Source organism: Monodon monoceros, unplaced genomic scaffold, assembly GCF_005190385.1.
Source record: "Monodon monoceros isolate NGI ecotype Baffin Bay Population unplaced genomic scaffold, NGI_Narwhal_1 Super_Scaffold_13, whole genome shotgun sequence".
NCBI lineage: Eukaryota > Metazoa > Chordata > Mammalia > Artiodactyla > Monodontidae > Monodon > Monodon monoceros.
This window is the reverse complement of record NW_021703769.1, coordinates 8,523,693-8,542,418: the sequence shown is the minus strand read 5'-3', so window position 1 is coordinate 8,542,418 and position 18,726 is coordinate 8,523,693. Positions and strand designations below refer to the sequence as shown.

The following is an 18,726-nucleotide window of genomic DNA, read 5'->3' as shown; positions in this document are numbered from 1 at the left end:
AATGAATACATGATTGGGTTTGCTAGTAGGGTCTGGGAAAACCTAGGTGAAGAGAGCCTAGGAAGCAGGTCAAACCTGATGATGGATAGACTTGTTTGCTCAAGGGAGTGTAGTCTGCAAAATAAAGATCCCAATTATAGTCAAGAAGAATAGCCAAGGTCATGACCAGAACAAGAGTGCTTCATCAAGTATGAAGAACAAAGGGAAGTTCATAGCCCCAGAGGAGCAATGAAGGGGATAGGACAGGCTTCAGATGCAATTCGCGCTGGGTCAAGGTAAGTGGTTTAGGAGTTTAACTGTGGAAAGTCTGAGGGACTTGGAGGCCCTGCTTTATGTGACACAGGGGCCAGACAGCGTTCAATGGAGAGTCTGAGCTCTCACATCAACCTTTATTAGCTTTGTGAACTTGAGCCAAGTACGTCATCTCTCTGAGCCTCAATAACTTCACCTGCAAAATGGGGATATTAACACCCACTTCTACAACAGGACAGTGTTTGTATAAAAGAACATTATGTATGTGAAGGTTCATGCCATGGTTCTTGCACGTTCTTCTACTCAGGTCTTCCAAGAAGTTTCGACTAAGCAATGGGTCCTGTCTCTCCTTCACGTTTTTCTCAAGGCATGGGTTCTATCACTGTTTGATGTGTCTGCCTTATCCATCCTTTATAGAGTGGAAGCTTCTTGGAGGAGGAAACTTGTGCTACTCACCATAATTCTGTTAGATTCCCGGTAGCACACAGGTTGGGTGGGTGACAGAAAGGCTAACTATTCAGAGGTCCTAGGCAGGAATGAAGACTGTGGAATTATCAATCAGCTCTAAGGCTACATGTGATCCTTCCCCAGGGATCCATGGCTTGGAAGCTAGCTGATGTCACAAAAGAAACACTTGATACATATTGAATGAATAGATGAATGAATGAATGAATTTGCCTTTCGTTATGCATGGCAATAAAGAAAAAGAAATTTAACTTTGTCTTCAAGATTTTTGAATGCCTCTGCCAACAACTAAATCTCTTCCAGGGAGGGCAGATGGCAGCCTGTACAATGAACAATTTAATCTTTAGAAAATGGAACAACTTTGCCAGCAAACTCCATTTTTCTCCACGAACACATTGTCAATAACATGTGCTCTCAAATATGTGGTGAAATTGATGACTGGGCCCTGATTTATGGAAACAACAACAAATTAAATGATTTCTTAGCTTGGGGTCCTTCGGATCAGCTATGAATTTTTTTTTCCCTGTGCTCTAATAATAGAAGAGGTCTAATTAAAATGCCTTGCTGGCTGATTGTGTGTGTGGAGTACAGGAAAGAAAGGAGAGTGTCCAGTTCATCTTAATGTAAAATCAGGAGGGGAGAAGCCACTTACGTGATAATGAAGATTAACTTAGGCTGACGCTGGGGCTCCCTCCTCACATAAAGGCAAATATTGAGGGAATCCTTCATACAAACACTTTGGGGACCACTTATTTAGCGCCTTGTAAGAAAGTTTCTTGGTCTTGGATAGACTTGAGGCTTTGGACTTGGATGACAATAGACCAGGGTGGAGAGGGTTGCTCAGAGAAATGGGACTCTCTATTCCTGAATCACAGCCTGGTTCAGAAGGAGTCCCTGTCCTAGAACTCCTCCTTCGAGAATGACGATTCTAAACGCATATTTGGATCAAGAAGTTTTTTGAGAATCTGATGAGAGCTACTGATCCCCTCTCCAGAAAAAATAAACAAGTGTATATTTACAAATGCATACACACACATACACAGAAATGCAAAATTTGCTTATGGTGTCATGTCTCTCCTCTGCCATAAGCTTGAATAACTTGAGCAACAATTTCTACTCAAAATTCCAGGCATCACCAGCTTTCCTATAATGCTCATCCAAGGTTAAGAATCGCTTGATTTAAAGAACCCTTGGTGGGACTTCCCTGATGGTCAAGTGGCTAAGACTCCACTCTCCCAATGCAGGGGGCCCGGGTTCAATCCCTGGTCAGGGAACTAGTTCCCACATGTGGCAACTAAGAATTCACGTGCCGCAGATAAAAGATCCCGCGTGCCCCAACGAAGATCACACACACAGCAACGGAGATCCGCGTGCCTCAACTAAGACCCAATGCAGCCAAATAAATAAATAAATATTTAAAATAACTAACTAAATAAAGAGGCCTTGGTGTCCGTAGGTCACGAAATTCTTAATCATTTCAGGCTGCATACTTCTTTGGCCATCTGGTGTAGCCCGTGGAACCCTTCTCAAAACGAATGCTTTTAAAGATATAAGATAAAATACCTAGGGTTAAAAAAATTCATGGAAATACAGTTATCAAATATTAAAGAAACTAATTTGTGGTATAGTAACAAATGAATTTTTTATATACATTAAATAGCATGACCATAACTAAGGCTAATAGCCACTGCAATTTCAAAGTAATGATGAGTGTACATGATATCGCAAGATATTTGCAAGACATTTACATTTACAATGTGACATGAAAATATCTGTGACATTTTGGTGAAAATATTGGTGATAAAAATCATAATGCTGCTACCACTATTGTGATTTGATGTCTACATTCATAGATGAAGGAAATGTTGAATTTCAGTTAAAGGTTCGTGAAATTAAAGCTGTAATTTTCTTTCCCACGCAAGTTCATGGGTCCCCTGAATTCTGTGCGTGGGTGTCGGGTGAAGGTTTCCTTCCCTGGTTTTCCTCATGGTGTAGAAATGACCTTAGGCACGTGATGCCTCCCCTCTCACTTTGACCTCAAGCCTGACTCACATCATCTTATTTTCTCATTATTATTGACTGAAACATCTCCTAACTAAAAGCACAATGATGGGAATATGGCGTACATCTGATTGGCTTGACTCTGAAGCTCTGTTTCAAATATGCCCCATCCCTAGGGGCAGAGGCAGCTAAGTGCAGAGGAAGAAAGGACTGTCTGTGGGAAACCTGTTTTTTTTGTTTGTTTTGTTTTTGTTTTTTTTGCTAGTGATGTTAATTGTCTCTTCATTTATTTATTTATTTATCTTGGGGGTGGGGGTACGCGGGCCTCTCACTGTTGTGGCCTCTCCCGTTGTGGAGCACAGGCTCTGGACGCGCAGGCCCAGCGGCCATGGCTCACGGGCCCAGCCGCTCCGCGGCATGTGGGATCCTCCCAGACCGGGGCACGAACCCGTGTCCCCTGCATCGGCAGGCGGACTCTCAACCACTGCGCCACCAGGGAAGCCCTGTGGGAAACCTGTTTAACCTAGAACTTAAGCTTCCAGAAGGCAAGGACCAAACAGTCTTGTTCCAGGTTGAACATTCCAGCACCTAACCCAGTGCCGGGCACAGGAAAACCTCTCAACACGTACTGATTCAACCAAGGAGTAAACATCAGTGGTCAGTTAGCAAAGAACAAGGGAGACCTTCCTGGACTGTTTAATCCAAGGGGCTGGCATTCCATGGATGTCTCTGTCTGGAGATCTTCTGAGGAAAATGGACCCATTTAAGTTAAGTGGAGAGAAGTCTCCCCGCCTCTATAGGTATTCCCACAGGTGTTCAAAGAGAGCCATTTCCAAAGAACAGAGGATGGGAAACGTTTTCTATAAAAAGCCAGATAGCAAATATTCTAGACTTTTCAGACTATACAATCTCTGTCACAACCACTCAGCTCTGCCATTGCAGCATGAAGACAGCCATCAATAATCCGTAAACAAATGTGGGTCTGTGTGCCAATAAAACTTCATCAACGGACTCTGAAGTTGGATTTCATATCATTTTGATGCGTCCTGGAATATTCTTCTTCTTTGGACATTTTTCATTTCTTTAAAAATGTAAAAGCCATTCTTAGCTCACAGGTCATATACAAATAGGCGACCGTTGGGACCTGACCTGAGGGCCGTGGAATGGAAGCTGGGCTCTGGTTTTGCTCTTGGTTGTTGGTGGATTGGTATTTGCCAGTCTGGGCCACGCCTCCATCTACGCCGCCATTGTTATGCTCCCTTCTATGGCCCAAGCCCTTTCCCACCCTTGGGGACTTGCACTTAGGGATGCTTCGCCGGACACGTGAGCTTCCAGGGAACCCCATGGCTGACCCTTTCTCATCTGTCAGGGCTTAACTCAAATGTCACATCTCGAGGGCCCTTCCCTGGCCCCTTCTGAGCGTTAGCCACGCTGATGGTCACACCTACAGCCACTCACTTTTTCATCACCTGCTTTATCTTCTTCATAGCACTTACCTGATGTGGTCTCGCATCTGCTCTAGCAAAATACCACAGACTGGGAGGCTTAAACAACAGAAATGTATTTTCTCATAGTTCTGTAGAGCGGAAGTCCAAGATCCCGGTGCTGGTAGGGTTGGTTCTCCCCAGGCCTCTCTCCTTGGCTTGCAGAGGACCGCCCTCTTGCTGCCTCTTCACATGGTTTTTCCTCCGGGCACAGCCCCGCCCCGCCCCCACCAGGTGTCTCTTTATTTTATAAGAACACCTGTCAGATTGGATTAGGGCCCACCCTAATAGCCTCATCTTAATTTGATCACCTCTTTAAAGACCCTAGCTCCAAATCTAGTCACATCCTGCATACCGGGGTTAGGTCATCAAGATGAATTTGGGGGTGGAGGGAGGGAGGCACAATTCAGTCCATACACTGGCTTCCAAGATGCTTGTCAATAAAGCTTTTGTCATTATTACTTTAACACTAATTGTTGCTTCTCCCTGCCCCTGCCCCTGGCCTCAGAGGGAGCAGCTTGTAGCTATGGAAACCCTCCACACAAGCTTTTCATCAACTTCCTTTCCACAAAAGATGAGGCCTTCAGGACTTCCCTGGTGGTTCAGTGGCTAAGACTTTAGGCTCCCAATGCAGGGGGCCTGGGTTCAATCCCTGGTCAGGGAACTAGATCCCATATGCCGAAACAAAGACCCAGCCCAGCCAAATAAGTAAATAAATGGTAATAAATAAATAAATAAAGTGGACAATTCAATGGTTTAGAAAAAGAAAGGATGTAGAGGTCCACCCCATACTTCATTTATAGCTATGCTTGGAAAGGGAGAACGTTTTCTAGTAAATTTTATAAGTGAGACATTTAAAATACATATCATTGCATCTCAACAGCTGATTTGGGGGCGGAAGAAAGCCTTGAATTCCTCTGAGAAAGAAAACCTGGTTCAGTGTCTTTTCAGTGCACAAACAGGATCCAGGGTCGAGTCTGAAGGGTCTCCTGGCAGTGTGGACTAGTGGGAAAGGGGGGGGGGGCGGGCAGGGGCTCAAATCCTGGCTGCACCTCTTACGGTCGTGGTGACCGATCACTGCACATTCCCCGGAGTCAGCTGACCCTTTGTGAAAGCACTACTGACGATGAGCACTTCCAATTTGTTGTGGGAGCCTCTGTGCCTCACGAGCCTCACAGAGCCTGGCAAGAGGTGAGTCCTCATTGCCTGATAATAGCGATTGTTCTTAATACAGGAGAGCAAACAAATAAACAAACCCCAGGCACTTGAAGGTCTCCTGTGAATTCTTCCTTCGGAAGGAAATTTGGTTGCTCAGTCTTGTAACTAGACCATTTGAGCTGGGACTTGTCAATAAGGGTCACTGATCTTACAAACCCTGGTGCTTTGCGTTGTTCGTGGGTTTTTTTCTTTGTTGTTGTTGTATTTTTTTTCATATTTGCATGTGTTGTGAAGGGATTTAATCTAAACAGAAATGCAGATTTTGGATTGGGGAGAGGAAAGAGAGAGGGATGGAGAGAGAGAGAGAAGGAAGCAAGGAATGCTGCAGTAGAATTGTACAAATCACGTATTCTACCCAGTCTCTGCAAGAACAGTTTATTGATTACATGGCACTAATCAACCAATCAATCAGTTGTACATTAGGGCAGAAGTTGTCAGTCTCAGGAACACATTAGAATCCCCTGGAGAACTTTTGAAAACCTCGGCGCCCAGGCCATACCCTGGACCAACTAAGGCAGAATCTGGGAGATTCTGGGCATCAGTGGCGCCCAGACATCCAGTGTTGAAAGGCTTCCAGGCAACCCCCATGTGGCATGGGGCCGGAGTGGAGAACTCACCCAGAGGCATGGGGTGCAATTACGTAACTCTGGGCCACTTACTAGCTGTGAACTGGGGCGAGCTGCTGAGCATCTCTGAGCCTCCACTTCCTCGTCGGTCTGGAAGGTTAAATCGGATGCAATTGGTTTAACACTTGGGCTCCGGACCAAGAACATACTGGCTTAGTAAATACCAGGTTACTATTTTCGCCGTCACCCAGTGGACGTGAAGGCGGGGGCCACCATGTCACTGTCTGCAAAATGGCAGAGGCAAGGAGGATCCCTGAGGTCATTCAGTCTCATATCTATGACTCTACAAAGGTAGAGCAGTGGGCAAAGTACAGAGAAAAGCTCATACTTCTTTATGGAGTGACACTCAGGGACCAGGCCCTGGGCTGGTACTTTGGAGTCTTGAGAACAAGGCAGTCACCCCTCCTGCCCTCCTAGACCCTGAAGGCTAGTGGGAGAGGCAAGCATTAAACCGTATTCACACGAACCGAGGTATTATTAATAGCAAGTGGAGGGCAAGAGAGAGGAAATCTGGGAACCTGGATTCTGGAAGAAGGAAGGGTCCTTCTGAGGCTGTGATGTTTAAGCCAGTGGGTGAGTGTGGAGCAGGAATTATCCGGGCAGATTCACGGGAGGGACACTCCAGCCAAGGGGACAGAGGGTGCAAAGGCTGTGGGGAGGGCTGGAGCTTGACATTTTTTAGGAGATTCTGTTTAAATCATAAATAAATGAATAAAAGAACATCTTTTTTTTCTCAGAGCATCTCCAGGCACCCAGACTCTCCATAACGTACTTTGGGAAACACTGGTGGAGTCCGTTGAGATACTAGGTTTGAGCTCCAGACAAATCTTGACTTCGCTCCAGATTCACTAGGAAATACTTGCATGGGCTGGGGTGGGGGGGCCATTTAACCTCCTGAACCTCCACTTCTTCATTTGTAAACAGGAAATTACAACTCATATCTTCCCAATCTTTCATGAGGGTTGGTAACAATTGGTCACTTTCAAATTGGTAAAGGGTAACGGTTATTATTACGAAGCAGCATGGCCCTTTGGTGACAGAGAAACCTGGTTCAAATCCCAGTTTTGCCATTTCCCAGACATGTGATCTTGGTCTCATTACTTAAATCTCTGTCCCTCCGTTTTCTGATCTCTGATAAAGGGGGCTCATAAGAGCTACATTTGGGGATTATTATAAGAGTTAAATAAAACAATTACAGTCAGGGTTTCCCTGGTGGTGCAGTGGTTGAGAGTCCACCTGCCGATGCAGGGGACGCGGGTTCGTGCCCCGGTCCGGGAAGATCCCATACGCCGCGGAGCGGCTGGGCCCGTGAGCCATGGCCGCTGGGCCTGCGCGTCCGGAGCCTGTGCTCCGCAACGGGAGAGGCCGCAACAGTGGGAGGCCCGCATACCGTAAAAAAAAAAAAAAAAAAATTGCAGTCAAGCTTCAGGCAAAGAGTAGACGTGAATGAAACGATCCTTCAAGGAAGGGAGACTCTTCTTTGAAAATGGGAGGGTTTGCCTGAATTATCTAAACACTGTTTCCAATCCACCAACCCCCTTGTCCAGTGTAGACGCATCACGAACTGTGCTGCAGTGGGCTTAGACACATAATCACAGAGGTAAAAAATATTCTGCCGTTCATTTTCCATACTTGGAGGGCAAGCCGCTCTTAAAATGCTAACAACTCACATTTAAGCAGCAGTAAAGTCCCCTAGCTGGGTCCATGCAGTGAATCTCGTCTGCTTGTAAGTTAGTTGTCATAAATAACATTTGACTCTGTGCTCCACTTAGAGAAGATGAGTTCCATCGTGAATCATGTTGCTGTCGGTGTGGACTTTAAGCTGTCCGGGTTGTTTATAGTGGTGTTTGCCAGCATCTAGACCTCTTTCAAACAATGTAAGTGCCCTTTTGGAGTGTATGAATGTGGCTTAATAAAAATGGGTACAGGGAAATTGCTTCCTTTCTCTCCTATATGACCATGCACCAAAAGCAACCATACATGAGACTTGACAAATGTTAAATACATAATTGCCAAACGCGAAATTATAATCAACATTGAAACCACCAGGGACATTTTCCCTTTCCATTGTCAGGATGTTCTGATCTTTGCCACCCTTTTAATTTATCTCTTGAAAGGACGATAACAGCTGGACAGTTCTTCAGTCCTTATCATTTTTCATTATATAGCTTTACCCAGCAACATGCCTTTAGAAGATTCTAGTTAGTTCCACTGACAGCAATAAATACTGGCTGAAGGACAGGCTTCTGAAGCCAGACAGACTTAAGTCCAAATGCGGCTCCACTGCTTACTAACTAACTGACCTTGATGTTCTCAACCAGTCCAAACCTCTGTTTTCTCATCAATAAATAGGGACAATGAGATCTGCAGTCAGGTATTATTGTAAAGTGCGGAGCTTATAATGAGCACTTGATAAAATGGTAGGTATTATGACTGCTTTCTACTCCCTTCTTCTTAATATCCACATCAAATGTTTGGAAATGCTATTTTATACTTTTTTATAAAAGAGGAAAACTTTTCTTAGCTTCACGTCTGAATTGACAACTGATTTCTTTTCACCATTTGTTTAATGCCTGAAATAAAGAGGCTCTCTTCTACTTAGTTTTTTAAATTTCCAGAAGGTAAGAATAATCCATTTTCCAAGACCTGATGATTACTTATTTTTAACACATAAGCAGAATTTTATGTATGTATTTTAAAAAATCTATTCTATACATTATTCAACAGCACTTTTAAGGTACCATATTGTATGCAATGCAATAAAATCAGAAAAGAAAAGAAAATCATTTTTTAAATCTACGTTTTATTGAGCACTTACTGTGTGCCAGGAACCATTTGTGAAAGGCACTATTATCATCCTGATTTTGCAGATGTGGAAACTTAGGTAGAAAAAGGGTAAGTCATTTCCCCCAATGTCACCCAGCTAATAAATGGAAGTGTCAAACTATTAACAAAAATGCCAAAGGAAAATGGAGAGAGAATATGAAGAGAAGTTAATGGATGTAGACTGTAGCCTTCAGAGGTTACACAGTTGCTGAAGTTGGGTCACCAAATTGACTCTGAGCTTCCTAGCAGTGAAAGCAAAAATGGAAACAAGATCCATCCCAAGACGGACCTTTCCCATAAGGAAAATCCATATCAGGATTTAAGAATAAGCCATGCCTTTTCTGATACCTAATGTCTGGCAGAAAGTTCTTGCATAACTTTTGTGATAGAGTACAAAAAAGACAATTGGAGGTTCCCATGTTAAACCAAATATCTAAAACTGAAACCATTCCTTTCTGTAAAATTAAAAAAAAAAAATTCAACTATTCCTTTCTGCAAAAATATGTTTTGCTTAACACTGGGCTCCATCTCTTTTTAATAATTATTCAATCCAAGCTTTGTCAAAGCATCATACTGTGAAGAGATTCATGTTAAAAAGCAAGTTGGGAGGAGGGAGAGGAACCTGCCTCTCTCTGCCTTATCATTTTTATTTAGATTGACGTACCTTTGGTTATAATTAGGGATAACTGTACGGCAGTTAAGACTCCATAATCCCATCATTAGTTGTCAAGAGATTTTCAGAGGGCAAACCCTCATGCCATTTCTTTCATTTCCGTTTCTTAACTACTTGGGTAGCCTGAAGTTGAAGAGTATGCTTTAAGGAACAGATTTTCTGCTGCCGTTGAAATCTTCTAAGCTGACACACAAGCAAGGACACAAATGACACCTAGTGACAGCATTTGTGCCACTCTCAGGAAGCCCTGCATCTTCTCGCCTGACACTTTTGTTGTTGTTGTTCTCCAAGACGTCACCATGTTTCTGCCAGTTTCTTGAACAGCCATTTCGCACACCATGGTGAGGAGATTTTAAACCATTTCGAGGGCTGCCCATGAAGTAGACATAAAGGGAACTTATTTTTAAAAATATTTCCAACTGGCCCACTCCATTAGACACTGGAGGTTGGTGATATAGGATGGAGGTCAACCTAGACGTTTGCTCTGGCAGTGATTAAAAAAAAAAAAAAGACATGGAAAAGTCTCCTCCAGCTTTAGGGCTGTAGACAGTTGACAGTCTGGTTTGTGTCATGAAGCATATATCATGCATTTGAGACACATGGTTGATTTATCACAAGTTGTGCTTTAAAAGAGGAAGTTCAAAAGTTGAGATTTTCCAGTGTGTCAATTATGACCTGCATGCCGTCTGCATTTAGACGTCCCAAGGAGAAGATTATCAAGATCAATAATAGCATTGCCTCCTGTGCTTCAAGGGTCTAATCAAGCTCTCCTTAAACAAATATGCAAAAAAAGAAGTGTTGTTTCATGGGCACAGATTCAACATCAGGAACAATTAGTTTCATGGTTAAAGGTAAAGACGCTGAAATCCAGAAAGTGTATATTCCTATTGAATACTGGAATATCCAGTTCCACTGATTGTCACGTCACCTTGGATAAGTCACTTCAGTTATCTAAACTTCAGTTTTTTCCTCTGTAATACTGGATACCCCGTTGAGTTGTTGAGATGATTAACGAAAATAATGCATAAGTGGTGGGTCTAAAATTAATAGTCACTACACAGACGTTAGTTACTGATATATAATTTTTAGGGTTTTTTTTTTTTTTTTTTTTTTTCTGATTCACCTCTTTGAGGTTTGACATAAGAAAGAAAAAGTCCTTCTTGCCATTCATAAACTCAGACCCTTCCTCCTATCTGGTTTATTTGGTAGCCTCCCCTTTCCTTGGGCAAACAGTCTGGGTCTCTGTTTTCAATGGTGAGAAAACTGCATGGAAGAAAGGAATTGAGAAAAGGCAAAACTATATCAAGCAGTATTTTAAAATGTTATCCACCTACTCACATGAAGCTATGTCTAGCGTATAAAAATTGTTCAACACATTTAAGCAATTATTTTATTCATTCAAAGACTTGAAATTGGTCCACCAAAGTTTGTTTCTGCACACAGAGATTTCTCTTAGGAAAAATTAGATGAAGCACTAATGATGAAATTCATCAATGTAGGTAAGCCAATTTGGATTTTCAAATTGTAAAATCAATTTGAAAAAAATATTAACTGCAGGTTTCTCCCAGGATTACAGGGTTAAAAATCGCCTGTCTCCATTTCCACCTGGCTTCCTTGTCACAGTCTTTTTTTAATAATACATTTTATATTTATTCAGCAGTTGTATTTTACTCTTTTTTTTCATTTTCATCCAAACAGTTTCAAGAAGCCCTGAATTAGGAGTCAGGTGTCCTGACCCATCACGATCACCATGGGAGCAAATTATTTAAACTCCCTCAGCAAATTATTTAAACTCTTTATCCTTGGAGCTACTAATATTAAGCCAATATATTTCAGAAGAGAATATATATATGAATGTGCTTTGAAAAATATAAATTGCTTTAGAATGGCAGAATAAATTATTCTTTGAAGTTGAAAGCACCACTTAGATGGCAAAGCTTCTTGATGCCCGTTTCCTTAGACTAATTTTTCTAGTCTGTTCTTTTCTTTTCTTTTCTTTTTTCTTATTTATATTTTTGGCTGCATTTGGTCTTCGTTGCTGCACACGGGCTTTCTCTAGTTGCGGCGAGTGGGGGCTACTCTTCGTTGCGGTGCGCGGGCTTCTCGTTGTGGTGGCTTCTCTTGTTGTGGAGCACGTGCTCTAGGTGCGTGGGCTTCAGTAGTTGTGGCTCGCGGGCTCCGTAGTTGTGGCTCACGGACTCTAGAGCACAGGCTCAGTAGTTGTGGCGCACGGGCTTAGTTGCTCCGCGGCATGTGGGATCTTCCCAGACCAGGGCTCGAAGCCGTGTCCCCTGCACTGGCAGCCAGATTCTTAACCACTGCACCACCAGGGAAGCCCCTCTTTTTTTCTTTACATGTTCTCTTTCAGAGAATTAGAGAAGAAGGATTCCAGATAAATCTATATTTTTTCTTTTGTACTGTTTTAGTAATAAATATTTTAAAATTCCCTTTTCATCTTTGAAGAGATAGACTTCAAATTATTTTCTTTAGAACTTCATTCACTCAACCAATATTTATCAAGTACTTACTATGGGCCAGATATTGGCTTATATGCTTGGGATACTGATTGAGTGTAATGCACAGATCCCATGCCTTCCTGGGCTTTATAAGCCAGAGTAGGAGGCAGACACTGAACTAAAAATTACATATATGATTATGTTCATAAACCACAACAAGTCCTAGAACGACAACATAAAAGGTGCAATATTATAACAAAATAATTTAATCAAGTTCAACGGGTAAGAAAAAACTTCTCTGAAGAAACGACATTTAAATTAAGACCTCAAGGATGAGAAGGTGCTAGCCAAACAAAGAAAAGGAAAAAGCGCATTCTAGACAGAGGGAACAGCATCTTCGAATACCTGGAGACATGTTTCAGAAACTGTCAGAAGGCCAGTGTTCTCGGGACATATCACTAAGCAGTACGGACCCAGGAGCGGTCAGAGAAATGGCAAAGCAGATCAGGCAGAAAGTCTTAGAAAAACAGGTTTTTTTCTAAGTGCCGTAGAGGTCACTGAAGGAGTCTAAGCTGGGAGGAATGGGAAGTGACTGCTTCAATCTAATCTCAATTTTCATAAGCTCACGTTTGCCATATGGGAAATGATCCACAGGACACAGAGTGGACTAAAGGAGCCCGGTAAGAGGGACCCACAGTCATCCGGGAAAGATGTGCACAGGCTTGAACGGGGACACAGAGTGGAGATGGAAATCAACTTTGGCGAGGAATTTTATGACCAGGTGTCAAGGATGACCCAACATTCTAGCAGGAGCAATTGAGCTGTTTGAGGTTCCATTTCCCATGAATAGAAACGTTAGAAAGGAAACAGGATGGGGACGGGGGATTCAAACGTCGGCTATTGGAAAAGTTATGTTTTGAGGCACTTGTGAGATATTCACGTAGAGATGTCCAGAAGCCAGCTGGATGCACGGATCTGGAACTCAGTCCTCAGCACACGGGTGAGATTTAACATTATGGAACAGGGTGCTGCTGCCTAGAAACGGCTTGTGTAGAGCAGGGGTCCTCGCCCTTCAAAGACCCAGTGTGGACGTTTCTGGCCAAACATTTCATAGTTTCCCCTTTACTTCCTGAAAAAGAAGTCATAGATCAAATGACCAGCCTACACACATAATTTCAAAAAGAAATCATCTAATGCCATGATCATATAACATGAAAGAAAAGGAAAACATTTGGGTACAAAAATTCACTAGAACCAGACTTCTCAAAGTTGAACCTGGATACAAATCAGCTGGACGTCCTGTTAAAATGCAAATTCTGAATCAACAGCTCTGGGGTGGACCCAGCCTTCTGCATTTCCAACAAGCTCCCAGGTGATGCCAGGGCTGCTGTTTCATGGACCACACTCAGAGTAACGAGGTCCTCGAAGACATGATGAGGTAGCCCAATGCGTGCTCCTGTATGTAGAGCTTAGTCAACATGTCAGTGATCAATGCAGATAAATTTGGGTGGGTTGAATGGGCATCTCAAATATAAGCACAAATGCCAAGGGTGACCCGTTTGTTAAAACAGCAAATAACTCCCATGAACATTCCGAACAAAACAAAGCACAGTTTCTCTTTCTTGGCAAGATAGCTTTATTTCTGGAAAATGCAGTGTATATGAAACTGTGCATAAGAGACTTTGTGTTTATATGTAAAATGGACTTGGGTTCTAGGCTCAAATAACAAAAATGTTTTCTGCTAGTTCGGAGGTTCCGAACCAGTGGTAATTTTGCCCCACTCCAAAAGGACATTTGGCAAAGGCTAGAGATATTTTTGGTTGTCACAACTCGAAGGTAAGGGGACTGCTACTGCAATCTGGTGGGCAGAGGCCAAGGATGCTGCTAAAAATCCTACAATGCACAGGACAGCCCCCCAAAAGAGAGAATGATCTGGCCCAAAATATCAATAGTGCCAAGGATAAGAAATCCCAACCTACAGAGAGACCTTCAAAACTCCCTGCCTACAGAGAGACCTTGCACACACTGCAAGATGCGTAACATTCCTGGCCCCTAACCATGAAAGGCTAGCAGTGCCTCCATCATGGCAGCAAACCCAAAACACCCTCTGGGATGATAATGCAGCTCTGAGAAGAACAGTACAGAGTGGAGAAAAAAGAAGGCAGGCGGGATGGTGCAAGGACACAGAGAAAAAGAAGAGCCAACCAGAATGACTGGCCCGAGGGATGAAGGATCCCAGCGTGACCAAATTAAAATACAAATTAAAATAAAATAAAATTAAAATATATAGAATTCTACGCATCTGTTGGTGACTGTAATTAATACAAAAATAATTGCATCCTTTTGCCTGGTTCTCCCTCACAAACTCTACTTAATGAACACTGCCAATGACTTTTTTGATATGTAATTAACTTTTTAGCTCAACATATTAGGGGGGGAAACTCATGCAGCAGAGAGCTTGGCCTCAACTACCACTTGAAAGGCAACCAAGAGTATTTGCTTTTTTTTTTCTTAAATCATTCTACACAATTTTTTCTGAATAGTAAAAAGTAATAGCAACCATTCTCTTCCCCCTTCCCTTCATTTTCTAGTTTTAATTTTCTGCCAGGTCTCATCTTTAGACCTAGAGGAAAAAAAATTTCTCCCCTTCTTTTAAGATAAGAAATAATTTTTTTAAGGGTATATTGTCCCAAAGTGGCCCAAGATTCAGGTCTCCTCTTTACCATTCTCTTCTAGTACAGAAACACTGCCCTTCCAGAAGAATCCACCACTTCCATCAATCATGGTGGGATATGAGGTCTCTCAGAAAGAAATAGCATCATAGCCGGGTTTTAACAGAAGACACTCGTATCTGGAATTTAACTGAGTAACTGTACAGATACTCTTGGGAAAATGCCTCTACATTATTAGTAATGCTAGTGTTTCACATTTTAAGACATTACCAAGCGATCACAGGCAATATAAGAAGCAGGGCTTAAGAGACCAGAAAAACCTGAATCTGGATACCATTTCTCCTATTACCAGCCAGGTGGCTGCAGGTCAGTGGCTTCACCTCTCTAAATCCCCATTTCCTAGGCTGGAAAGGGTAGACACTAGTACCTCCTGTGTTAACAGCATTGTGAAGTTGACGTGAGGTAAGGCACGGATCTCGAAAGTGTAGTATAGACTAAACACGCAAAAAATGTCAAGTTATCAAGACAGCAGGATCCTTTCATGCTGAGACCCCCAAAAGCCAAATAACCTGAGAGAAGAATTACAGAAAGTCAATAATGAGGTCAGGACTGAGATCTCAGGAGCTAAACAACTTCATTTGTTTCTGCACAAGAGTCTGTCGTGAAAGTGTTTTCCAGAAAATGACACTCAAGTATATCTGTGAGTGTTCTGTAGGGAAGAGAAGGGTTATCAAATGAATTTGGGAAATACTGGGTTAAAGAAAGGAATATTGTGTTGGATTGGGTTGGGTTTTAATTGCAGGCCTTCTCAGAGCCTTTAATACGCTAATATGTACTGTGAATTTCCAAAAGGGGACTATAATAAAATTATTTTTTCCTCTCTCCCTGCTCCCCTTCCCAGAACAAATTTTGACCTAAGAGAAACCCAGCCAGAGAAGTTTGTGTGTTGATCAAATCTGGTGCAGGTTCAAGGAAGTGATAGATGACATAAGGTTCTCTAAAACTGGTATCACATTAACATCAAGGTCAAGGAGGAGAAAATGAGGGCCATGAATAGACTGTGTGTGAAACTGCCCCCCACCAGGACATCATCCTGACTTGCAGTGTAAGGCACATTCGCTCTTTAGGGAAGACAGGCTTTGTCATTCTTTTTCCTTCCTCTCTTCCCCTCTCTCCGTCCCCCTACCTTCTCCTTATGCTGTTGCAATTTCTAGCCTCTACTTTATTTTTCTTTAACCTGTCTCTCTTCCTCCATCAAGTGACCACGTGGCCATCCTCCTTCAAGTTTCCAGACCTGCCAGGGGGCGGGGTAGGAGGTTCCAACCAAGTCAGAGCAAAGACTGCTGGGGCCCTTTGTATCTGAAATACAAACTCAGTGACAAAGGGAAATGGTTCCTTCCCCTGACGGTGGTGCCTGAGTGAGCATGGAAGCTTCTGAGTGGGAAAGCCTCAATTTAAAGCCATCCACTGCTTTTTATTAGCTGTGGGACTTTGGACAAGTCACTAACCTCTTTGAGACTTTTTCTCTCTCTTATTTTTAAAACGAAGTTGTTTAAAGGGTTAATGGTAATGGATGTAAAGCACCTGGCATGTGGTAGGTATATAATAACTGGTTGCTAGTATTGCAGTCATACTTACCGAGGTATCCTTTATAATGTCTGTTATGATTATTTTGCACGTAATTTCTCTGCACACATCAAATGTCACACAGTTTTCAACTTGTCTTTGTTCTTCTACTAGAAACTTGGAAATCTTCCTTTTCCAAAAGACAAATTAAATATAGGTCCAAAGTGGTTTTTTCTCATTAAAATGAGCACTACCACTAAATAATGTGTAAACGAGGACTGCCACCCAGATTGGACTGATGGAAATCATATGCATTCCTACAGTAATCCAAATAGCACATGTCTGGGAATTCCCTGGCGGTCCAGTGGTTAGGACTCTGCGCTTCCACTGCAGGGGGCACGGGTTCAATCCCTGGTTGGGGAACTAAGATCCGGCATGCTATGCAGCATGGCCAAAACAAACAAATAGCACATATCTGAAAAAAATTCACCCCATTAGGTAGTTTTAAGCATTTCCCCACCACAAAAATGTTGCTATCTTTTGACTCCAAAATTTAAGCCTATTAAAATATCCCAACATACTGAAAGGCTTTAAATACAAAGATGTTCATCACAGTGTTGTATATTATTGAATAAAATTGGAAGCAAATTAGATGTCCAACATCACAAGAATGGTTTGGTAAACCCTGATAATGTAAGTGACAGAATACATCCTACTGTTTACAATGAGATTTCCAAGTGAAAAAATACAGAGAAAAACATTACACAGCGGGCACTTACAACTATGTAAACCTAACAAAATGGTGGGAAAGAAAATACTAGAAGGTAGCACTACAGAATGTAAATAGGAGCTTTCTCCTGATGGTGGGGCCATGGGTTAATTTTTTTAAATGCTTCACAATAGAAAAATCATATATATATATATATATTTTACTTTTAGTTATGGTAAAATACACATAACGTAAAATTTACCATCTTAACCATTTTTTATGGTTTATGTTTTATTTGGTTCCATCCCTTTTTATAATAATATATCCATTAACCATTTTTAAGTGTACAGTTTAGTGGCATTAAGTACATTCCATTCGCACTGTTGTGCAAACATCACGACCATCCGTCTCCAGGACTTTTTCATCTTGCAAAGATTGCCCCTGGCAACCACGATTCTGCTTTATGTTTCTATGAGCTTGACTACTCTAGGTAGCTCATGTAAGTGAAGTTATTTATCATTTTATGACTGGCTTATTATCACTTAGCATAATGTCTTCAAGAGTCATCCATATTGTAGAATGTACGAGAGTGGATGTGGATGTACCACATTCTGTTTATCCATGCATCCACAGATGGACATTTGGGTTGCTTCCACCTTTTGGCTATTGTTAATAATGCTGCTATGAATATGGGTGTTCAAATATCTCTTCCATACATTATATATTTTTAAAATTTATTTATTTTTTTAATTTTTGGCTGCATTGGGTCTCTGTTGCTGTGCACGGGCTTTCTCTAGTTGCGGCGAACGGGGGCTACTCTTCATTGTGGTGCGTGGGCTTCTCATTGCGGTGGCGTCTCTTGTTGCGGAGCACGGGCTCTAGGCAGGCGGGCTTCAGTAGTTGTGGCTCACGGGCTCTAGAGCACAGGCTCAGTAGTTGTGGCCCACGGGCTTAGTTGCTCCGCAGCATGTGGGATCTTCCCGGACCAGGGATCGAACCCGTGTCCCCTCCATCGGCAGGCAGATTCTTAACCGCTGCGCCACCAGGGAAGCCCCATACTATATTTTAAAGACTTTTTTCCTAAATTAGCCCTTCCTTTATATGTCCCATCAACTGATTATATCATACCCTAGACTAGACTTAATTAAGACCCTATGCAGAACATTAATACCAATGAAATAGGTGAGCAATTTGACTCTCTGGGGGAAATAACCACCTGAGCTACTCCTCAGAAAATAATGCATTTTTTTCTGTTGTTTTGATTCCCATTACAGGACAAATGCCTTAGTTTCAACTTTCCAGCCTGGTTCCCTCACACTGAGCCCTTCCTCTGTGCACCACCCTGCTCCTGTCATTGACTCCTCCTGACACCCTGCTCTAAGAAGACTGCTAAAAAAGAAAAGAAAAGAAAAGAAATCACCCCAGCCATTTCTCTTCATCCTCACTAACAATTTGGTAATGAAGTATTGATTTCCACTTCTCAGCTTATGGACAACATTAGATTTTCATTAATAAACTGCAACGGGGCTCTCTCGTCTCTACGGCCCCCTTTCCACTGTCACGAGAAAACCAAGTGCCACCGAAGAAAAGTAATGACTGAGAACATTGACGTACTTATTTTGTCAGTTTGTAACACTTGACAGGAAAGGGCTCGGGAGGGCGGGGGGCGGGTGGGGGGGAGGATAAGTCTTCATAGTTTAATGTCCAAGTGGGCTGCACTAGATGTAGACGCTTGGAAGCTTACTTTCCATGGTAATGTCCATTTCCTATTTATAACC

The 18,726-nt window shown here is 42.4% G+C and overlaps 1 protein-coding gene across 1 annotated transcript in view; it reads left to right on the top strand.

Annotated features, from left to right (window-relative positions):
- TSHZ2 (teashirt zinc finger homeobox 2) overlaps window positions 1–18,433 on the top strand; it is a 454,538-nt gene extending 436,105 nt beyond the window's left edge. Inside the window, exon 3 of the mRNA XM_029221641.1 lies at window positions 18,223–18,433. Within this exon, the coding sequence (XP_029077474.1) occupies window positions 18,223–18,224 (2 nt within the window). The 3' untranslated portion in view covers window positions 18,225–18,433. The remainder of the gene's footprint in view (window positions 1–18,222) is intronic.
- Window positions 18,434–18,726: the final 293 nt, after the last annotated feature.